This window comes from Chiloscyllium punctatum, chromosome 27, assembly GCF_047496795.1.
Source record: "Chiloscyllium punctatum isolate Juve2018m chromosome 27, sChiPun1.3, whole genome shotgun sequence".
Classification (NCBI taxonomy): domain Eukaryota; kingdom Metazoa; phylum Chordata; class Chondrichthyes; order Orectolobiformes; family Hemiscylliidae; genus Chiloscyllium; species Chiloscyllium punctatum.
The window spans coordinates 24,607,591-24,625,670 of NC_092765.1; the positions used below are offsets into that span (position 1 = coordinate 24,607,591).

The 18,080-nt window shown below is 39.9% G+C and overlaps 1 protein-coding gene across 5 annotated transcripts in view; it reads right to left on the bottom strand.

Moving 5' to 3' along the window:
• maco1b (macoilin 1b) overlaps positions 1–16,160 on the bottom strand; it is a 110,859-nt gene extending 94,699 nt beyond the window's left edge. For 3 of the 5 annotated variants that reach the window (XM_072548345.1, XM_072548344.1, XM_072548343.1), the window contains exon 1: positions 15,746–16,028. Coding sequence is in view for 4 of the 5 variants with exons in the window: in XM_072548344.1 (XP_072404445.1) it covers positions 15,746–15,825 (80 nt within the window). In the remaining variant the exon portion in view is untranslated. The other 2 variants (XM_072548342.1, XM_072548341.1) reach the window with 2 other exon arrangements.
• Positions 16,161–18,080: the final 1,920 nt, after the last annotated feature.

Below are 18,080 nucleotides of genomic sequence, written 5' to 3' on the forward strand. Positions count from 1 at the left end.
TAAGATGGAGGAATTTCTTCAGAAGGTAGTGAATTGATGGAATAATCTATGAAAGTTGGAGAGGCCGTATCATTAAATATGTCTGGAAAACAGATTTTTAAATCAGTAAGGAATCAAGGATTATAGCAAAAATGCAGGAAACAGCAATGAGGATTATCCAATCAATTTTTACTGAATTGAGGAGCAGACCTGATGGGCTGAATGGTCTACTTCTGCTACCATGTCCTTTGGTGTTCAGTGAGAGGCTTTAGTAACAAAAGAGCTCTAGGATTGGCTTGACAAGTGTGCAGAGAACACAAGACACTGCCAGGTAAAGCCACAGAACATACATTGACACTCTTGACAATACAAATTTAATGATTAAGATATTATACTGTAGCTTGCATGGGATAATTTGGACCATTTGCTGACGAATTGAATATAGAGAAATATGTTACAAATAGAACCGGAAATGATATTACCCACCTTAAGACTGATAAACAGAAAGTGGGACATAACACCAGAGCTTCACTGGAGACTCACTAATGATGTTAACCTCGCATGGTGACAAAACATCTGAAATCAAACCTTTCACTTAGCAAGCAAATTTACATTCAGAACCTCAACCTGAGCTACAAATCTTCCCCAAAAAAATCGTATTTTGCTTTTCTTTGTTATGCTTCATGCATGTGACTACACAGGCATGAGTGAGTCATTAACTAATGAATAACACAACCTGTCATCTTTGTAGCCAAATCACAGAGCAGAGTTAACATATGATTATCAATAGGGTAATCAGAGATTAGAGAAAGAAGGTGGAAGCAAGTAATTCTCAACAGTAATACATTTCAAAATACAAGCAAGGCAGCAGTAAGTTTTTTTGCAAGAGAGGGGGGGTGAGAATAACATATTTTAATCCCCTGTTAATTTTAAATCTTTGAGAGAAGGCCAGATTATCTGGCTGCTTCTCAAATTTAGAAACCGGATTGTAACAAATTCTTTTCTGGTCTTTGAAGGTTTATATATTTTACATTTGAAAAGGGGGACACAGTCATTGTTTACTTGTTTAGAAACAAAGCCAAGGAAAGCTTTGAACTACATCAGCAAGATTACACCATTATTTGTTGTAAAGATTTACAGCAGAATACCTATCCTTACTAATAGGTTCACTATACAGTTCTGAAATACTATAGCTTTAAGGCAATCCTTTTAGGTTGGTGACAGATCAAAGTAACCTGCATTGCCCATCCTTCTTGTCCTGATATCATGGTAAACTTTATCCGGAACAAAAGCATATGTTAATGGACGGCAATGGCTTTAAGTGGATTATGATCGAACAGCAATAAGGAAGTGCCAAATTACATCCAATTTGGGACGATGTTCTAGATTTACTACTATTGTCCTCCTTTGTGATTGTGGTAGAGTGTGAGGTGGTGTTTAAATGCAGTTGCCACTGTTTATTAGCAGCAGAGGTGGTGGGTAGAATGCAGGTGCAAAGGCAAAAATTAATCAGACTGCTGTTCCTGGACAGGGCTCAAGTCCATCAAACACTGTCGCAGCTTTATATTATGCATTGTCTCACGGTACAGAAACCCCAGGGAATCATACACTGAATACTGAATGACTCATTCTCCATGCTACTGAAGCTGCAATGTCAACATGTCTTGTTCAGTTCTGTCTCCAGGCAATGATGTATCAACTCACTACCCCAATTCAGGACATTATCAGTGAAGATCTTGGCCATCTAAGAGTGTGTATTGGGTAAGAGCAAGTAGGGAAAGCCAAGAACTTGCAGTTAACAATGGGGTGCTGGAGGAGAGGGTAATGGATTAACAAGGTGGAAAAGCATCCAGTATGTAGAGCCATTTAACTATATTGGTAGCATTCAGTATTCAAGGTCAGTTTAACAAGGTGAGAAGTATTCAATATGTGAAGCCAGTTAAGGTTAAGAACATTCATTGTGTAACACCAGATAGCTTAAGCTTTGCTATTGACATTCGCCTATTTTAACGGTCACCCATTCAATATGTATGTTGCCTTATCTGGATGCTCCTCCCTGTAAAGTGACTCTTATAATTCATTAAGAAACTGCTCTTTCAGAGAAGACCAAGAACTTCTGTCTCTGCACGTGGGTGATCATTCTCTCTCTCCTTCCAGGGCCTGGAATAAAGATGAAGGAGGCAAAACTATACTGTGTCTGAGCATTTTGCTTTGACTGCATTTTGGAAAGGCAAATCAGGACAAGACTTATATACTTAATGGGAAGGCCCTGGTGAGTGTTGCTGAACAAAGACCTTGGTGTGCAGATTTATAGTTCCTTGAAAGTGGAGACACAGGTAGACAAGATAGTGAAAAAGGCATTTAGTATGCTTGCCTTTATTAGTGAGTGCATTGAGTATATGGGAGGTCATGTTGCAGCAGTACAGAACATTAGTGAGGCCACTATTGGACTACTGCGTGCAATTCTGGTCTCCCTGCTATAGGAGGGAGGTTGTGAAACTTGAAAAGGTTCAGAAAAGATTTACAAGGATGTTGAAAGGGCTGAAGAGTTGAGCTAGAGGGAGAGGCAGAATCAGCTGGGGCTATTTTTGCCTGGAGTGGAGACTGTTGGGGATGACCTTATAAAAGATTTATAAAATCCTCACGGGCATGGGTAAAGTGAATTAGATTAGATTAGATTCCCTACAGTGTGGAAACAGGCCCTTCAGACCATCGAGTCCCCACCAACCCTCCAAAGAGCAACCTACCCAGACCCATTCCCCTACATTGAGCCCTGCACCTAACACTACGGGCAATTTTGCATGGCCAATTCACCTAATCTGCACATCTTTGGACTGTGGGAGGAAACTGGAGCACCCGGAGGAAACCCATGCAGACACGGGGAGAACATGCAGACTTCACACAGACAGTTGCTCGAGGCAGGAATTGAACCCGGGTCCCTGGCGCTGTGAGGCAACAGTGCTAACCACTGAGCCACTGTGCCACCCAGAATAACCAAGGTCTTTTCTCCACAGTAGGAGAATGCATCCAAAACTAGAAGGTATAGGTTTTAGAGGAGAGGGGAAGATTTAAAAGGGACCCAAGAGGCAACTTTTTCACACAGAGGGTGGTGTGCGTATAGAACAAGCTGCCAGGGAAGTGGTGGAGGTTGGTACAAGTACAATATTTAAAAGACATTGGATGTGTACACTAATAGGAAGGCTTTACAGGGATATGGGCCAAATACTGGCAAATGGGACTGGATCAATTTAGAATATTTGGGTGGCATGGGCGAGTTGGGCCGAAGAGTCTGATTCCATGCTGCACAACTCTGACTGTACAACTTAAGTGTGGCAACATCTTTGGAGAGAAATCAGAGTTAACATTTTGGATCCAGTGACCCTTCGTAAGAACAGATGCTGCCAGATCTGCTGAGATTCCGATTTGTTTTTAAGATTCTAACTAACTCTCCCTTAAAAATATTCAAGTCTCTTTCCTAAAAAAGGTAATGGAAGCAGAGTCACAAAGACAGATGACCCTCAGAAAATGTTTCAGCAATCAATGATTTTAAAATAGTCATCCCCAGTTCTCGAGTCTCCAATAATTAAAAAACCATTTTCTCCACATCTACCTTGTCAAGACCTTAAAGGATCTTAGATGTTTCAATTACGACACCGGTCATTCTTTTAAACCCTGGCAGGTACAAGCCTAGTCTGTCCATGGCCCTCGGCCTCCATTTTTACAGAGTGGCAAGGAGAGAGGATGGAGAGAACAGATGGCTGCCGGGAAGGGAGAGCGCAAGAACAGTTTTTAAAAGGAGCAGCGAAGGGAGAGGCCACAGCAAGGAGCAGAGGGCTGCCGGATATATATTTGGGCAGCTGCTGAATCCAGAGACACTACACGTGTAGTGTCTCCCACCCGCCCTTTTCTAATAGGAAAAAAGGACTCTCGGGTGTTACTAAGATTAGGTGTTCCAACTGATATTTCTTGTGTATCATGACTGATTAAAAGTTTACTATTAGTTTAGTTGAATAAGACCATAGAGAAGTACTAGGAATTATTTGACTCAAATTTGTATAAATTAGTTAACTAGGAAGAGATGGCTGGAACTAGGAAGAGATGGCTGGACAGGTGATGTACTGTAGCTGTATGACGTGAGAGCTGGCTGATCACATCTACAGCAAGTGTTGGTTATTGGAAGAACTCTGGATCAGAATTGATGATCTGGAATCTGAGCTTCAAATACTGCAGCACATCTGGGAGGGGGAAAGAGTTACCTGGACGCTTTGTTTTAGGAGGCAGTCACACCTGGTAGATTAAGTAATTCAAATTCAGTTAGTGATCAGGGACAACAGGGTGTGATTGCAACTGGAGACAGGTAGGAGGATCCTAAATTCAGGAGTGGAGGAGCCTCAGCCCTTGACCTTGCCCAACAGGTATGAAATTTTTGCTCCCTGTATGGATGAGGAAAAGGGCTGTGTACAGGATGAGCCAGCAGACCGCAGCACCATGGTGCAGAAGGCCATCCAAGACGGGGGAGCATAAAAACAAGTAGTTGTTACAGGCGATTCTATAATTAGAGGGACAGATAGTATCCTATGCAAGCTAGGTCAGGAATCCCGCTTGGTGTGTTGCCTGCCCGGTGCCAGGTTGCAGGACATCTCCAACCAGCATGAAAGGATATTGGAGCAGGAGGGAGAAGATCCAGTTGTTGTGGTCCACTTTGGCACTAACAACATAGGCAAGGCCAGGAAGGAGGACCTGTCTGGCAATTATCAAGCACTAGGAAGGAAATTGAAGAACAGGTCCTCTACGGTCATTATCGCCCAAGCCATGTGCTAATTGGCAAAGGGATAAGAAAATTAGGGAAGCAAACACGTGGCTAAGAAATTGGTATGGGAAAGAGATATTCGATTTCATGGGATATTGGCAGCAGTTTAGGAACTGGGTAGATCTGTACCAATGGGATGGTCTCCACCTGAACCGATCTGGAACCAGTGTTCTAGCGAAAAGGATAAATAGGGCTGTCACTAGAACTTTAAAGTTGTGAGACAGGGAGAAGGGAAAGGGAAAGCAACAGGTAGTCTGGAGTCAAGTAGAAAGATAAGCAGTAGATTAGCATGTGTGCAGGGTTTAAGTTCGTGGCAGACTGGGAATGAAGCAAAAAAAAGGATGGATAACTTAAGACATATTATTAGAGATGTTGGAAATCATGAGGATAAGAAAGTTAGCATTAAGGCGCTTTACCTGAATGCTCATAGTATTCGCAACAAAGTAGATAATTAATGGCACATATCATCATGAATGACTATGATGTCATAGGCATCACAGAGACATGATTGCAGGGGGTTCAGGACTGGCAGTTAAAACCATCCAAGGATTTACAACTTATCAAAAAGACAGGGAAATGGGTAGAAGGGGTGGGGTTGCCTTGTTAAGAATGAAATTACATCTATGGCACTGAATGACAGAGGGTCAGGCGACGTGGAGTTTGTGTGGGTGGCGTTGAGGGACTACAACCACAAAAAAAACACAATAGGAGTGTTGTCCAGACCTAACTGTGGTCAGGACAAAGGGTGCAAGATGTACCAGGATAGGGCACATCAGAAAGGCAAGATCATGATGATCACGAGGACTTCAAACTGCAGGTGGACTGGGTGAATAATGCTGCCAGTGGATTTAAAGAAAGGGAATTCAGGAATGCTTACAGGATGGCTTTTTGGAACAGCTTGTTAATGGAGCCCACAAGGGAGCAGGCTATTCTGGACTTAGTTCAATGTAATGAGCCAAACATTATAAAATATCTTAAAGTTAGGGAACATTGAGGAGGCAACGATCATAATATGGTAGAGTTCAGTCTGCAATTTGAAAGAGAGGGCAAAATTGGATGTAATTGTGTTGCTGGAAGGCGAGTGATGGGAGATAAGGAAATAGCTGAAGAACTTAAGTACTTTGCGTCAGTTTTCAAAGTGAAAGACATGAGTACTATCCCAACAATTAAGGACAGTCAGGGGACAGACTGGAGTATGATAACCATTATGAAGGAGAAAGTGCTAGTAAAGCTAAAAGGTCTAAAAATTGATAAATCTCCCGGCCCCGATAGGCTACATCCTCGAGTTCTGAGGGAGGTGGCTGAGGAAATAGCGGAGGCTTTGGTTGTGATCTTTCAAAAGTCACTGTCGTCAGGGGAAGTCCCAGATGATTGGAAAATCGCTATTGTAACCCCCTTGTTCAAGAAAGGATCAAGACAAAAGATGGAAAATTATAGGCCAATTAGCATGAACTCAGTTGTTGGTAAGATTCTAGAATCCATCGTTAAGGACGAGATTTCTAAATTCTTCGAAGTGCCAGGTCAGATTAGAACAAGTCAGCATGGATTTACTAAGGGGAGGTCGTGTCTGACAAACCTGTTGGAATTCTTTGAAGAGGTGACAAGTAGGTTAGACCGGGGAAACCCAGTGGATGTTATCTGCTGAGGGCCCTTGGCATTCTAGGTGAGCTACTGGCACGAATTGAGGATTGGCTGTCTGACAGAAGGCAGAGAGTTGGGATAAAAGCTTCTTTTTCGGAATGGCAGCCGGTGACAAGTGGTGTCACACAGGGTTCACTGTCGGGGCTGCAGCTGTTCACTTTATGATCTGGATGAAGGGACCCGGGGCATCTGGTGAAGTTTGCCGATGATATGAAGTTAGCTGGACAGACAGGTAGTACGGAGGTGGTGGGGAGGCTGCAGGAAGATTTAGACAGTTTAGGACGGTGGTCCGGGAAATGGCTGACAAAATTCAAAGTGAGCAAGTGCGAGGTCTTGCACTTTGAAAAAAAAGAATACAGGCATGGACTATTTTCTAAACAGTGAGAAAATTCATAAAGCCAAACTATAAAAGGGATCTGGGAGTGCTAGTCCAAGATTCTCTAAAGGTTAACTTAAAGGTGGAGTCTGTGATTAAGAAAGCGAATATAATGTCATTTATCTCAAGGGAGTTGGAATATAAAAGCAGTGATGTGCTTCTGAGACTTTATAAAACTCTGGTTAGGCCCCATTTAGAATACTGTCCAATTCTGGACCCCACACCTCAGGAAGGACATATTGACACTGAAGCATATCTAATGGAGATTCACACGGATGATCCCTGGAATGGTAGGTCTAACATATGTTGAATGGCTGGAGATCCTGGGATTGTATTCATTAGTGTTGAGAAGGTTGAGGGGAGATCTAATAGAAACTTACAAGATAATGCATGGCTTAGAAAGGGTGGACACAGGGGAGTTGTTTCCATTAGGGAGGGAGACTAGGACCTGTGAGCACACCTTAGAATTACACGGAGTCAACTTTGAACAGAAATGAGGAGACATTTCTTCACCCAGACAGACAGTGATGGGCCTGTGGAATTCATTGCCACGGAGGACAGTGGGGCCAGGACTTTAAATGTCTTCAAGGCAGAGATTGATAAAGTCTTGATCTAGTAAGGAATTAAGGGCTACGGGAAGAATGCGGGTAAGTGGAGTTGAATTGCTCATCAGCCATGATTAAATGGCAGACTGGACTCGATGGGCCGAATGGCCTTACTTCCACTCCTATGTCTTATGTTTCCTCATTGGAAAACCATAAGAATGCCATTCCAAGTATTAATTTAGTAAACCTTCCCTGAACTGCTTCCAATTTGTATTTAATGTTTTTCCTGAAATAAGACAACCACCACTGTGCACAGTACTACAGATACAATCTCACCAGTGTCCTGTATAACATCTCTACTTTTCTATTGAGCTCCCCCGTGATAAACGGAAACCTTGTTAACTTCCTTAATCACTTGCTCTACCTGCAAGTACAACCAATCCCACTTCTGATCTTCTAAACAAAAAGACTGTCAAGGAAGGAGATTAAAATAGTTGGAACAAGGACACTGCACTGAGGAAATCCAGTAGTGTTGATCTGAGACTACAAAGATTGCTACAGTTGTGATCAATCTGCCTTGTGTCAGCCATGACTCCTGTAACTGAATGATGCAACACCTTGACTTTGTTGAAGTTTCATGTTACAACCAAATGTTAGCTCAATGCTCTTAGAGCATCTTCAGTCAAGGCTGTATGACGATTTGTAGCACAATGATGCTAACAACATCATAACCGAGTATCACCTGAACAAGTGACCAGTGAAAACACAAACCAAGTGGTGAAAACATAAACCAAGTGGCTCCTCTCACAATTCAGATGATTGACAATGAGGAAGGAATTTGCCAAAATTCAAACTTGCTTTCCTTGTGGATGGACTGTTGCCAGATATTATCAATGTCATGACTAGGCAATAGTTTTAGATGGCTTGCAGATATTCTCACTGCCATATTGTTGGACACCACTATAATTATTACATATATAGTCTGTTCAAGGACTTTTGAAAACTACAATAACTGAGCAGAGTTAGCTGGAGATTAGCATTCAAGGTGATGGAATAGTTAAACTTAAATGAATGCAGGACTGAGTCAGCTGTAATATTTCCCATAGCTGAAATGTCCACCAGTACACAAGAAACTTAAAAATGAAAAAAGTCAAGTACTAGAGAGCTTCACCTTCAGAAGAGTAGAAAAGTCAAAATAACAGACTGCAGGCACCAAAAAGAACAAAGGAGAAAGTGAGGACTGCAGATGCTGGAGATCAGAGCTTAAAAATGCATTGCTGGAAAAGCGCAGCAGGTCAGGCAGCATCAAAGGAGAAGGAGAATCGACATTTCAGGCATAAACCCTTCTTCAGGAATGTTGATGCTCCTTCTCCTTTGATGCTGCCTGACCTGCTGCACTTTTCCAGCAATGCATTTTTAAGCCAAAAAGAACAAAGCATTGTTAATTTAAAATAATATTTTTTTAAACAGCAGGCCTGGAGCATAAATTATTTTTTTTAAAAAACACATTATTACGTCTACTTCCATCTAAAACACATCTATTATTACATAATACTGATAGTGTAGCTACTAGACCAAAAAAGGAAGATAATATGGTAAATTAAACTGGAGGTGGAAATTTAAAAATATCATAAATATTGCATTCAATAACTAAGGGTCACCTGGACATTTCTATATATTTAGAAGTCAAATTCTTTTGCTATCCCTGCAGTATCAAAATGTTCACACAAACCCCTTAGGGAAGTCATTTATTTTCCATGTTTCAGAAATGTTACATCTGCTCCTTTGCGATTTAGAATGAGAGCAAGGTAGTTTTTTTGAAAAAAAAATAAAATGAAAAGAAATGCTTGATTTACATAGAGAAGGACAATTGAACAGCTGCAGCCTTTGCAGTGTAGGAACGCCCACAGAATTGTTATGAAGGACCTTCAGTTTTTGACCCAGCAATAAACATCCAAGACAGAATAGTGTGGGGCTTGGAGGAAACTTGCCTAGTGTTCACGAGCACCTGCTGGCAACACTAACTAGCATATAGAAGGTGCTGTCTAAATAGCCTTCATGAGTAATTGTAGTGCATCCTACTGCTACTATGCATTGGTAGTGAAGGCAGTGGCTAGAGTCAGTAGAAAGCACTGTATCACTCCTGATATACCTCATGGTTAGTGACGTGGGGTGGGGTGGGAGAATTAATTGCTATAGATTTTGCCTCTGACCTGCTCTCATTGTCATAGAATTTTCATGGCACATCTAGTTGTATTTCTGATCAACGGTAACCCTTAAAGTCAATATGGGGGATTCACCAATGGTAATTAAAATGAACATTATGTGGTGTTGTCATTGTAGATGGTATTGCCTGGCACTTGTGAGTTGTAAATATTATTTGCCACTCATCAGTCCCAAGCTCAGATGTTATGGATGTTGATGTAGACCACTTTATCTCTCTCGTCACTAGTCCTGAACACTGCTGATAACTGGATAAATGTCTTTTATGATGGAGGAAAGCCATTGATGAAACAACTGATGATTAGATCTAGGACACTACTCTCAGGAACTCCTGCACTGATGTCCTGGGACTGATAGATTGACATTCAACAACCACAACTAGCTATGGTAGGACTCCAACTGGGGAAAAGGGTTTTTCCTTTCACTCTCATGGACTCCAGCATTCGGGTTTGATCATGCCATAATTGGTCAAATGCTGACTTAATGTCAAGGGCAGTCACTCTCCACCCTTAAATCATAATATATTAACTTCCATAAATCACAAACTATTCTCAAAAGATTTAAAACATTTCTGTAGGATACAGCAACTAACTTCAAAAAATAGATATTATGGTGTGGGAATTGCAGAAGAGTAATTTACAAACTAAAGAAGAAAGTGTCTTAAGTGCAATATTTACATTAGAAATTAGCATCAACATACTATACAGTGATAGTAAATTCAGCAACTACAGAACCCATAAACAATGTCCCCATGAATACAAAAAGAATATATTTCAATCATATCAATCTGGGTCACAAAAGAAGTAATGATCAAAGTACTGCAGGTGCTGGAAATCTGAAATGAAAACAAGAACAAAGTGTAAACAGCTGAAAATGCCCAGTTAAACTCAGCAGATCTGACAGCGCACAGCTAACAAAGAGTCACCACCCTGAAACCAATAGGACTCTTCCTCTCTCTGGAGATACTTGCTGACCAGCTGAGTATTTTGTTTTTAATTTCAGATTTCCAGCATCTACAGAATTATGCATTTGTTTTACTGTATTATTGTAATCCACCAAATGTAAATTAAACTAATTCAGTTTCAACTCTACATACAAAATATAGACAACCAAAGATAGGAAGCAACATAATTCTATTTAACACAACGCACAGAAAACAGCAACTGTACCACGACACAGTAACAGAGTCAGTGTGTACACTCCGCATTTGCAAACTGTAAAGGCATTAACTAATGATCACAGGTCATTCTGAAAAATGGTACAAATAAAGATGCCTGCAAATAATAATAAAGATTTCATGGGTTTTTCATGACATGATGCAAGTGGAACACACTCCGACAACTTTCCTAATTGTTGGTGTTACCACTAACTTTTTCTGCACTCAGTGTTTATTGCGTGTACCAATATAAAACAGTTAAACATTTAGAATTTCCAAAAATCTCCTAGTTAAAAGTTTGAACATATAGCCAAACACACTTCCTTGTAAAACAATCAAACCATCATGTAATCTCATGGCAGGCTATTTGCTTTATTCTGTCTCTGAAACAAAAACACCTAGTTTCACTCCCTGATTTTGCAACTAGTTTCTTTTACATATGCATTTCCGAATTATTTAAAAATCATAATGGAACTGGTCTCATCATCTATTCTGACACTATATTCCAGATCATAACAAAAGTTGTGTCACACAACACCAGATCATAGTCAAACAAGCTTATTTGGAAGCACTAGCTTTCAAAACACTGCTCCTTCATCAGACGGTTGTGTATCACAACCACCTGATGAAGGAGCAGCACTCAGAAAGCTAGTGTTTCCAAATAAACCTGTTCGATTATGATCTGGTGTTGTGCGACTTATAATTCTGTCCACCCTAGTCCAACACCGGCACCTCCAAGTCACGGTAATAAAAGTAAAGGGTTCTTCCTCATCTCTCCTCTGCTTCATTTACTATTCAACTGATTTCATATTTTTTATACCAACAGTTGTCCAATATGAACAAAATGTCAAATGTAATTAATGTACATGAAATAGGCAATCAAGAGTAATTTACAAACAACTTGCATATAAAACCGGAAAGTTAAAATTTTGTTAAAATGTGCAGACAGCCAATTTTCTATTCACTACTGATTAGATAAAACAGATTTGTAACAGGCTATAGAAAAAAAAAGAAGTGTTGATAGAGGATTTAACATGATAAAACTTTTAATTTATACAAAGACAGGCTTGTTATTTTAGAAACATTAGAACAAAACCGATACTACTGCTGATGGTCGACCCATCATCTTGGAATCATGCTGCTTTGGGTACACTACATCTGTGAGCTCATTTTGCTGGAAGAAGAGGACCCCGTGGTGCATATATTAAAAAACTGCTTCTTGCACATTTCAATTCAGTAGTGATGTGCACCATAATTTGCTGGAAATGAGAGTTATTAAAAAAAATTGGTAAGGATAAGGAGACATCTTTGAATCTAGAGAAAGACTGATCCATTAAACTATGATACATAAGGACTTTGAAAGTAATAGGAATGGGAGGAAGGTGAATTAGAGGGAATCCAAGCACAAACTTTTACATAAAAAGTAGACAGAGCAAAATAAGATTGAAAAGAAACAAAAATTCTAAGAAAAAATGTTCTTAAAATTTCTCAATTTACCAACTATAGGAAAACTAAGTGCAAAGTTTCCCTTTTCTGGGCCAGAGAGGTTGATCAGCAATAAAACAACAATAATGTTGACAGTGTAGTGCTGGAAAAGCACAGCAGATCAGGCAGTATCCGAGGAGCAGGAGAATGACATTTTGGGCATAAGCTCCAAATCTAACTGTGTTGAGTTTAAAGGAAATTAATGCACAAATCCAACAAGTGCTTCAAAGTAATGGAGGTCAAAGGCAAAATGCTGTTTGTGTAAATCGCAATTCCACATTTTACTTCCCAAACTTGATCAATTTACAAATTCGTAACGACATGGGTCATTGATTTTTTTCCCCCCTAGCATGGTGCCATATGTTTACATTTTTTTTCCAGCAATTGCATAACAAGTATGAAAAAGGGATTACACTCACATATTGGTCTAATGAAACACACTCAGAAAATGGTGGGAACTAACTGTTCTGGTTCACATGTCCAGTATTAATAAATAGCCAGGGGACCTCTTCTATTTATGCTTTTTTCTTTTAAGTTTCTCGTACATTAATAAATAACATGAAATCACAAGTCAGAAGCCGAGCTGATTTAAGTTAACTCCAGCCTGAGATGAATGGGTTAAATGTTTTGACATAGTATTTTTCAACTTCAATGTAAACAATCAACCATGATTCAATATGGTGCAGTGATATGAGTTTTAAGCCATGGCAGGAGCAATATGAAATGACATGTACTAGTGCTGAATCATAAATTGGATACGAAACTATTTTCTTTCCTCAATGCACAGGTGTTCACAAAGCACTGAAATAAATCAGATCTTCCAAAGTGAGGGTCCTAGATACGGCTCTCAGTGGCATGGTATGTGGTCATGGTCAATGAAGACTACACAATCTCAACCAAGAACGTTAACTAAGAACTGATGCAATAAAAATTGTCAAGCTGTCATCTTTCCACTCACAATCATGCGAGTTCAGTTAGCAGATGAATTTGCAATTCAAAGCATGTCTCAGAGTTTCAAGTTTAGACTTACAGCAAATTTGCATTGCAATATTGTGGACAATAAAACAACAGTATAATCACTGCACAGCAGTATACATTTCAAAACAGTTAATCACTTTGTTGTCTCTGCAGTATAAAAAGGTCTCCTATATCTGTGCACCTCACCAGATATAAAAATTAGATTCAAGTTTCCTTTTAGCTAATCCCAACTTCAGCTTTATTAAAAATATTTACGTTACAGACAACTCAAATTAGCCTTATGTCAGCATTATTCATTCTAAACATTTGTGCATTAACATTAGTTGTATTTTGATCTAACCTATTAAATACATCAGTGTTGATGAAATAAATAGGTAGGGTTTTACAAGTTTATTACTGATCAATGTTAGGGCACGTTCACACAGCAACACCTCTTTCAATTTAATGCTCTGCTGTGATACGAGCAGCTGTCATCAACTTTAAGGCTCCCAGCATCTGGAGGCTTGACAGTTGAACCCAACTGCAGTAAAAAAAAAGTGCTCAAATTCAGTTACAGAAGGAGAAGGAGTAACTGAAAAGCTGGTTCAGTTTCTTTTTAAACTAGTTTGAGATAACATTTTGGTCTCAGTGTATACTAACTTTAACCAATTAAATCAGCTAGATTACCAATCAAATAGTAAAAGATAAACAAACTAACTGTCACATCTACATTTAACTGAATTCCAAGTCATCAGACTTCCACTTTTTTTGGTCTAGACTTGCACTGTTATTTTCAAACACTGAAAGTAGATATTATGCGCAGCATGAACTACAACTTTCCCCTTCCCACATCCATACAGTGGAAGTTTCTAACTATTCCCAAAAAAAACCTTGCTTCTCATTATGAAAACATCAACAGCAACATACTTCCAATGGGGATAAAAGTTTACGACCTAGATTACATCAACCCAGTCACACCATTGTCTTAGCTTTTCAAGAGTGGTGGTAGTGTAAAGTTCTTGAAATTGTATCAGTTGAAGATCTTGTTTGTTGACAACAGCCTCTCAACTTTTACCTTAAAAGTGCAGGTCAGAGTTTCAAGGACACTTGGGGTCACCTTCATATCAGTGGTTGTGATCTCACCAAGTTGGAAGCATGCAAGATCAAGCCACACTCAAAAGACGAGATTACTAATCAAAATAAAGTCTCATGCAGTGCTCAAAAGTGTTGCATTTCTGTTGAGATGTACATCTGAGGTCCTGTATGCCCTCATGTGTACATAAAAGGCCCAAAAGCACTATTTTGAACAGAGAGTTCTGGCGATTGGGCCAGTATTCACTCAGACAGACAATGCCCATTAAAATAAAACTAGTCAGTCATTCACTTGACTTCTCTATGGGATCTTGTTGTGCACAAACAGGCCATCACGTATCTCCCCACTTCAATAATGATTTTAGTTCAAAAAATATTTAATTGGTTTTGAATTATGTTCCATAAATGCAGACTTTGATCATCACAAAAGTATGTTGGATTTTAAATAGTTCTTTGATATACAAAATGCTAAAGTACTAGGATTACTAACTACTTTAATTTTACAACATCTGTGAAATAAGATCTCATTCAAAATAAAACATGGCAGTTGAAACATTAAATGCTAATTTAGTAATATTTTGCCATGTTTAATCTTGACTGGGGAAAAAACAAAACAAATATAGATTTCATGGTACAATTTCTACTTAAAAAGTGAAATGCAGAAACTAAAAGACACTTTTACATAGACAATACAAAATTGCAGAAAGCCATGATGTACAACAGTTGATTATTACTATCAACTCCTCCCTTCATGAAATATCAATTCTGTAAAACTGTTAAAAATTACCTACTCGGTCATAGTTGAAAGTGACATCATTAAAACTGAAGAATAGGCAAGGGAGGAGGGAAGGAAACTTGTCCATTGGAATAACAAAAGAAAGAAAGCACAGGCATTTCAGAATTGTTCACACCTTTGCCAGATATCAATAAGATCAAAAACAATACAGGATATAACTTTCCAAAATTGATCAGTCATGTCCAACACCAAAAAAGTAATACAGTACAAAAGATATTCCACAATTCAGATCAGAGGTGCATTAGAACTTTATCTGGTCAGAGACCAGGGTATGACAGCTCTGACTGAAGTGTATAACAGCAGCAGCCCTCTGCTGCACCTCACTCTGCTTTCATTACAATGTCATTAGAAAACAGCAGCACCACGAGAGATAGAAGCACTGGTTCTAACCATTATTTGTTTTTAAAAAAATTATACAAAAGACATATTTCCAGAACATCCCAAATGAGAAAATAATGCTGTTTCCAACTACCTCCCACCACCCCCCCCCCTCTATTACCCGACCCCCAGGCTTCTCTGCGGCCTAGTCCAAGGGAAACACACCCAGAACCAGCGCCAGCAAACGCTTCCCTCACTATGGCAGGGTGTCATTTATTTTCATTAATAATGACTAATAATAATAAAAGAAACCTTTTTTATGGTGTCGAAGGTTTGCATTTTGTGCGTGTTTTGTTTTCTTTGTTACCTGCCGTATATCCCCTCGGTGATTCTGTTCCGTTTTAACGGCCTCCTGATCTTGCTGCAATCAGCATTGCGCCTCTTCATTGTCCTTCGCTGCCTTTCCTTTCTTCAATACAGTTTCCTTCTCTTTATTTTTTCCAAATAAATGTTAACATAACAAATGGGGGGAAAAATAAATTAATTCCGAATAATGTTAAATTCTGAAAATATTTTTTTCCCCCTCATGCCTCCCCTCCTTTCGCTCTCCATCCGCTTTCTTCTCCTTTCAAACAAAGAATTAAATCAAATGAAACCAACCCCTTTCGGTCCAAGCCAATATTTTCTCTCGGTCTCAGGCTCTTGGCTAGCAAAGGGGAGAGGGCGGGACTTAGGCCGCTTGTCTGGCCTCGATCACTATTTATTAACACCAACCGGCTGACCAATAGAGGACGGCTGTTTCTGATTGACATGCCCACTCACTAATCAGCGCCGGATGACCCGTCAACAGGCCGCTGTCAATCACCCGTGATGACCCAATGGCCGGACGTAAAGGGCGGGCACTGGGCGACGTCAAGCGGACGGAGCGAGGAGGGAGGGTGGCTGCTGGGGAATGGGGAGAGCCTGGTGTTCGCGCAAGCGCACTGACCGCGGTGCGTCGCACAAGCTTAGTTAGCATGATTGGCGGGAGAGCTGAGCAATCGCCGCCACGCAGACTGTATACGTCCAACTACCCGCTGCCAATCCGCAAAGGGCAAGTGGGCGGGTAGACGGCCGCCGCCAGGTTTGGTTGCGGTGTGTCGCTGGGAGGCGCAGTGCCTGGGGAGTGCGTGGCTGCTCTTCCACGTATGCAGGTTGTGTTTCAAGTTACAGGCCAGGGTCGGGGAGGCAGTGGGAAAAGCTCTAATGTTGAACTTGGCAATTTTAAATCCACTTCATTCCCTAAATAGGAAACGAATATTCATGTGATAGTTAATTACAGTGAAATTATAAATAATATATTGTTCAGAGCAATCACACTCAGCATCTGAACCAATAGTGGCTTCCCTGCATCTGTTAAACATATACAGGAGCTAAAAAAAAAACCCTTTGTCAAATATCACCTTGCAGGGTGGTGTTGTTCACCAAGTACTTAGATGAGCTTTCAAAAAGCATTAATTGCACAGAATAGTGCTTTAAAAATACATATATGATAATTGTAGCTCTCCCAACTGGCCCTTATTTTAAAGGTGAAACCCACATTCTCAACCAGCATCTGTGGTTTTAATCTGAGTATTTTCAAGTGTGGAATGCAATTTTCTACATCAGCTGCCTGAGCTGATGTCACATCTTTATTTCGTTCGCAGTTGTGACTTTTTATTTAGGATGGGCAGACACCAAAGCTGAATTCGAACTTATTCTGTGGGTGCTTCCTCAGGATTGTGCATTCTGATTTGTGATTATTTAAATAGCAGAAGACTCAGCTTTGTTACTGTGATCCCATGTGATTATTTCAGATGCATCCTATGCCAGGAAGTTTGGGGTTCCCCAAGGAGCCATTGTATGGCTTTCATGAATATTTTTTTAATTGCTTTTCTTTCCATTGCCATCAACCCTTCTGTTATTCTTGCAATTTGTGTCAGTTTTATTTTACACTGCATCTGTCACAATTTGCTTCACACATTTTATGTACATTTCCCCTTCACACTCTGTTTTTCTACTCTCTTTCTGGAATCTTAGACATCTGAGGAAATGAGTAAACTGTGACCAGAATCTGCAACCTACAGAAGTAGCTGGAGTCAGCATCTGACAGTGAGAAATGGTGGAATCATCAGTTGGAACATGTAATGGTCTGCTGGGCTTGAAAAATGTTAGGATGAAATTTGGCCAGGCCTTGATTACAAGGGTATAGAAAAATGTGGGTGAAGGAATTGATTTGAAAAGTATAAGCAAAATGTATAAGGAGGTTAGAAAGATTTAGTTAATTATAGAATTTCTTTTATTAATTACATAATACATTGGATGAGGAGATGTAATACTCACTTATAAAGGCAGTCTTTAATTTCAAATTATTCAGTTGCTTCAATGTGTCACCTGGTTAGCATAGACTAATATTAGTACCTGATGTACCACATGTAGCAGTCAGCAGCATTAAAGGGGAGGAGTTTACCACCATGCAATACCACAGGAACTGAGTTTCACATCGTATTTGACTCCTATAGATCATGTGAGAAGATGGGCCTTTCATGATGGGAAATTAAGTTATTCTTCCAACAATATTCCACAATACAATATCTCCCACCATCTTTTAAGATCAACAGCAAAGTCCTTGAAAGTGTCCTCCATTTTCCATATCTTAGGAACTTTCTCTTGATGAAGAACAA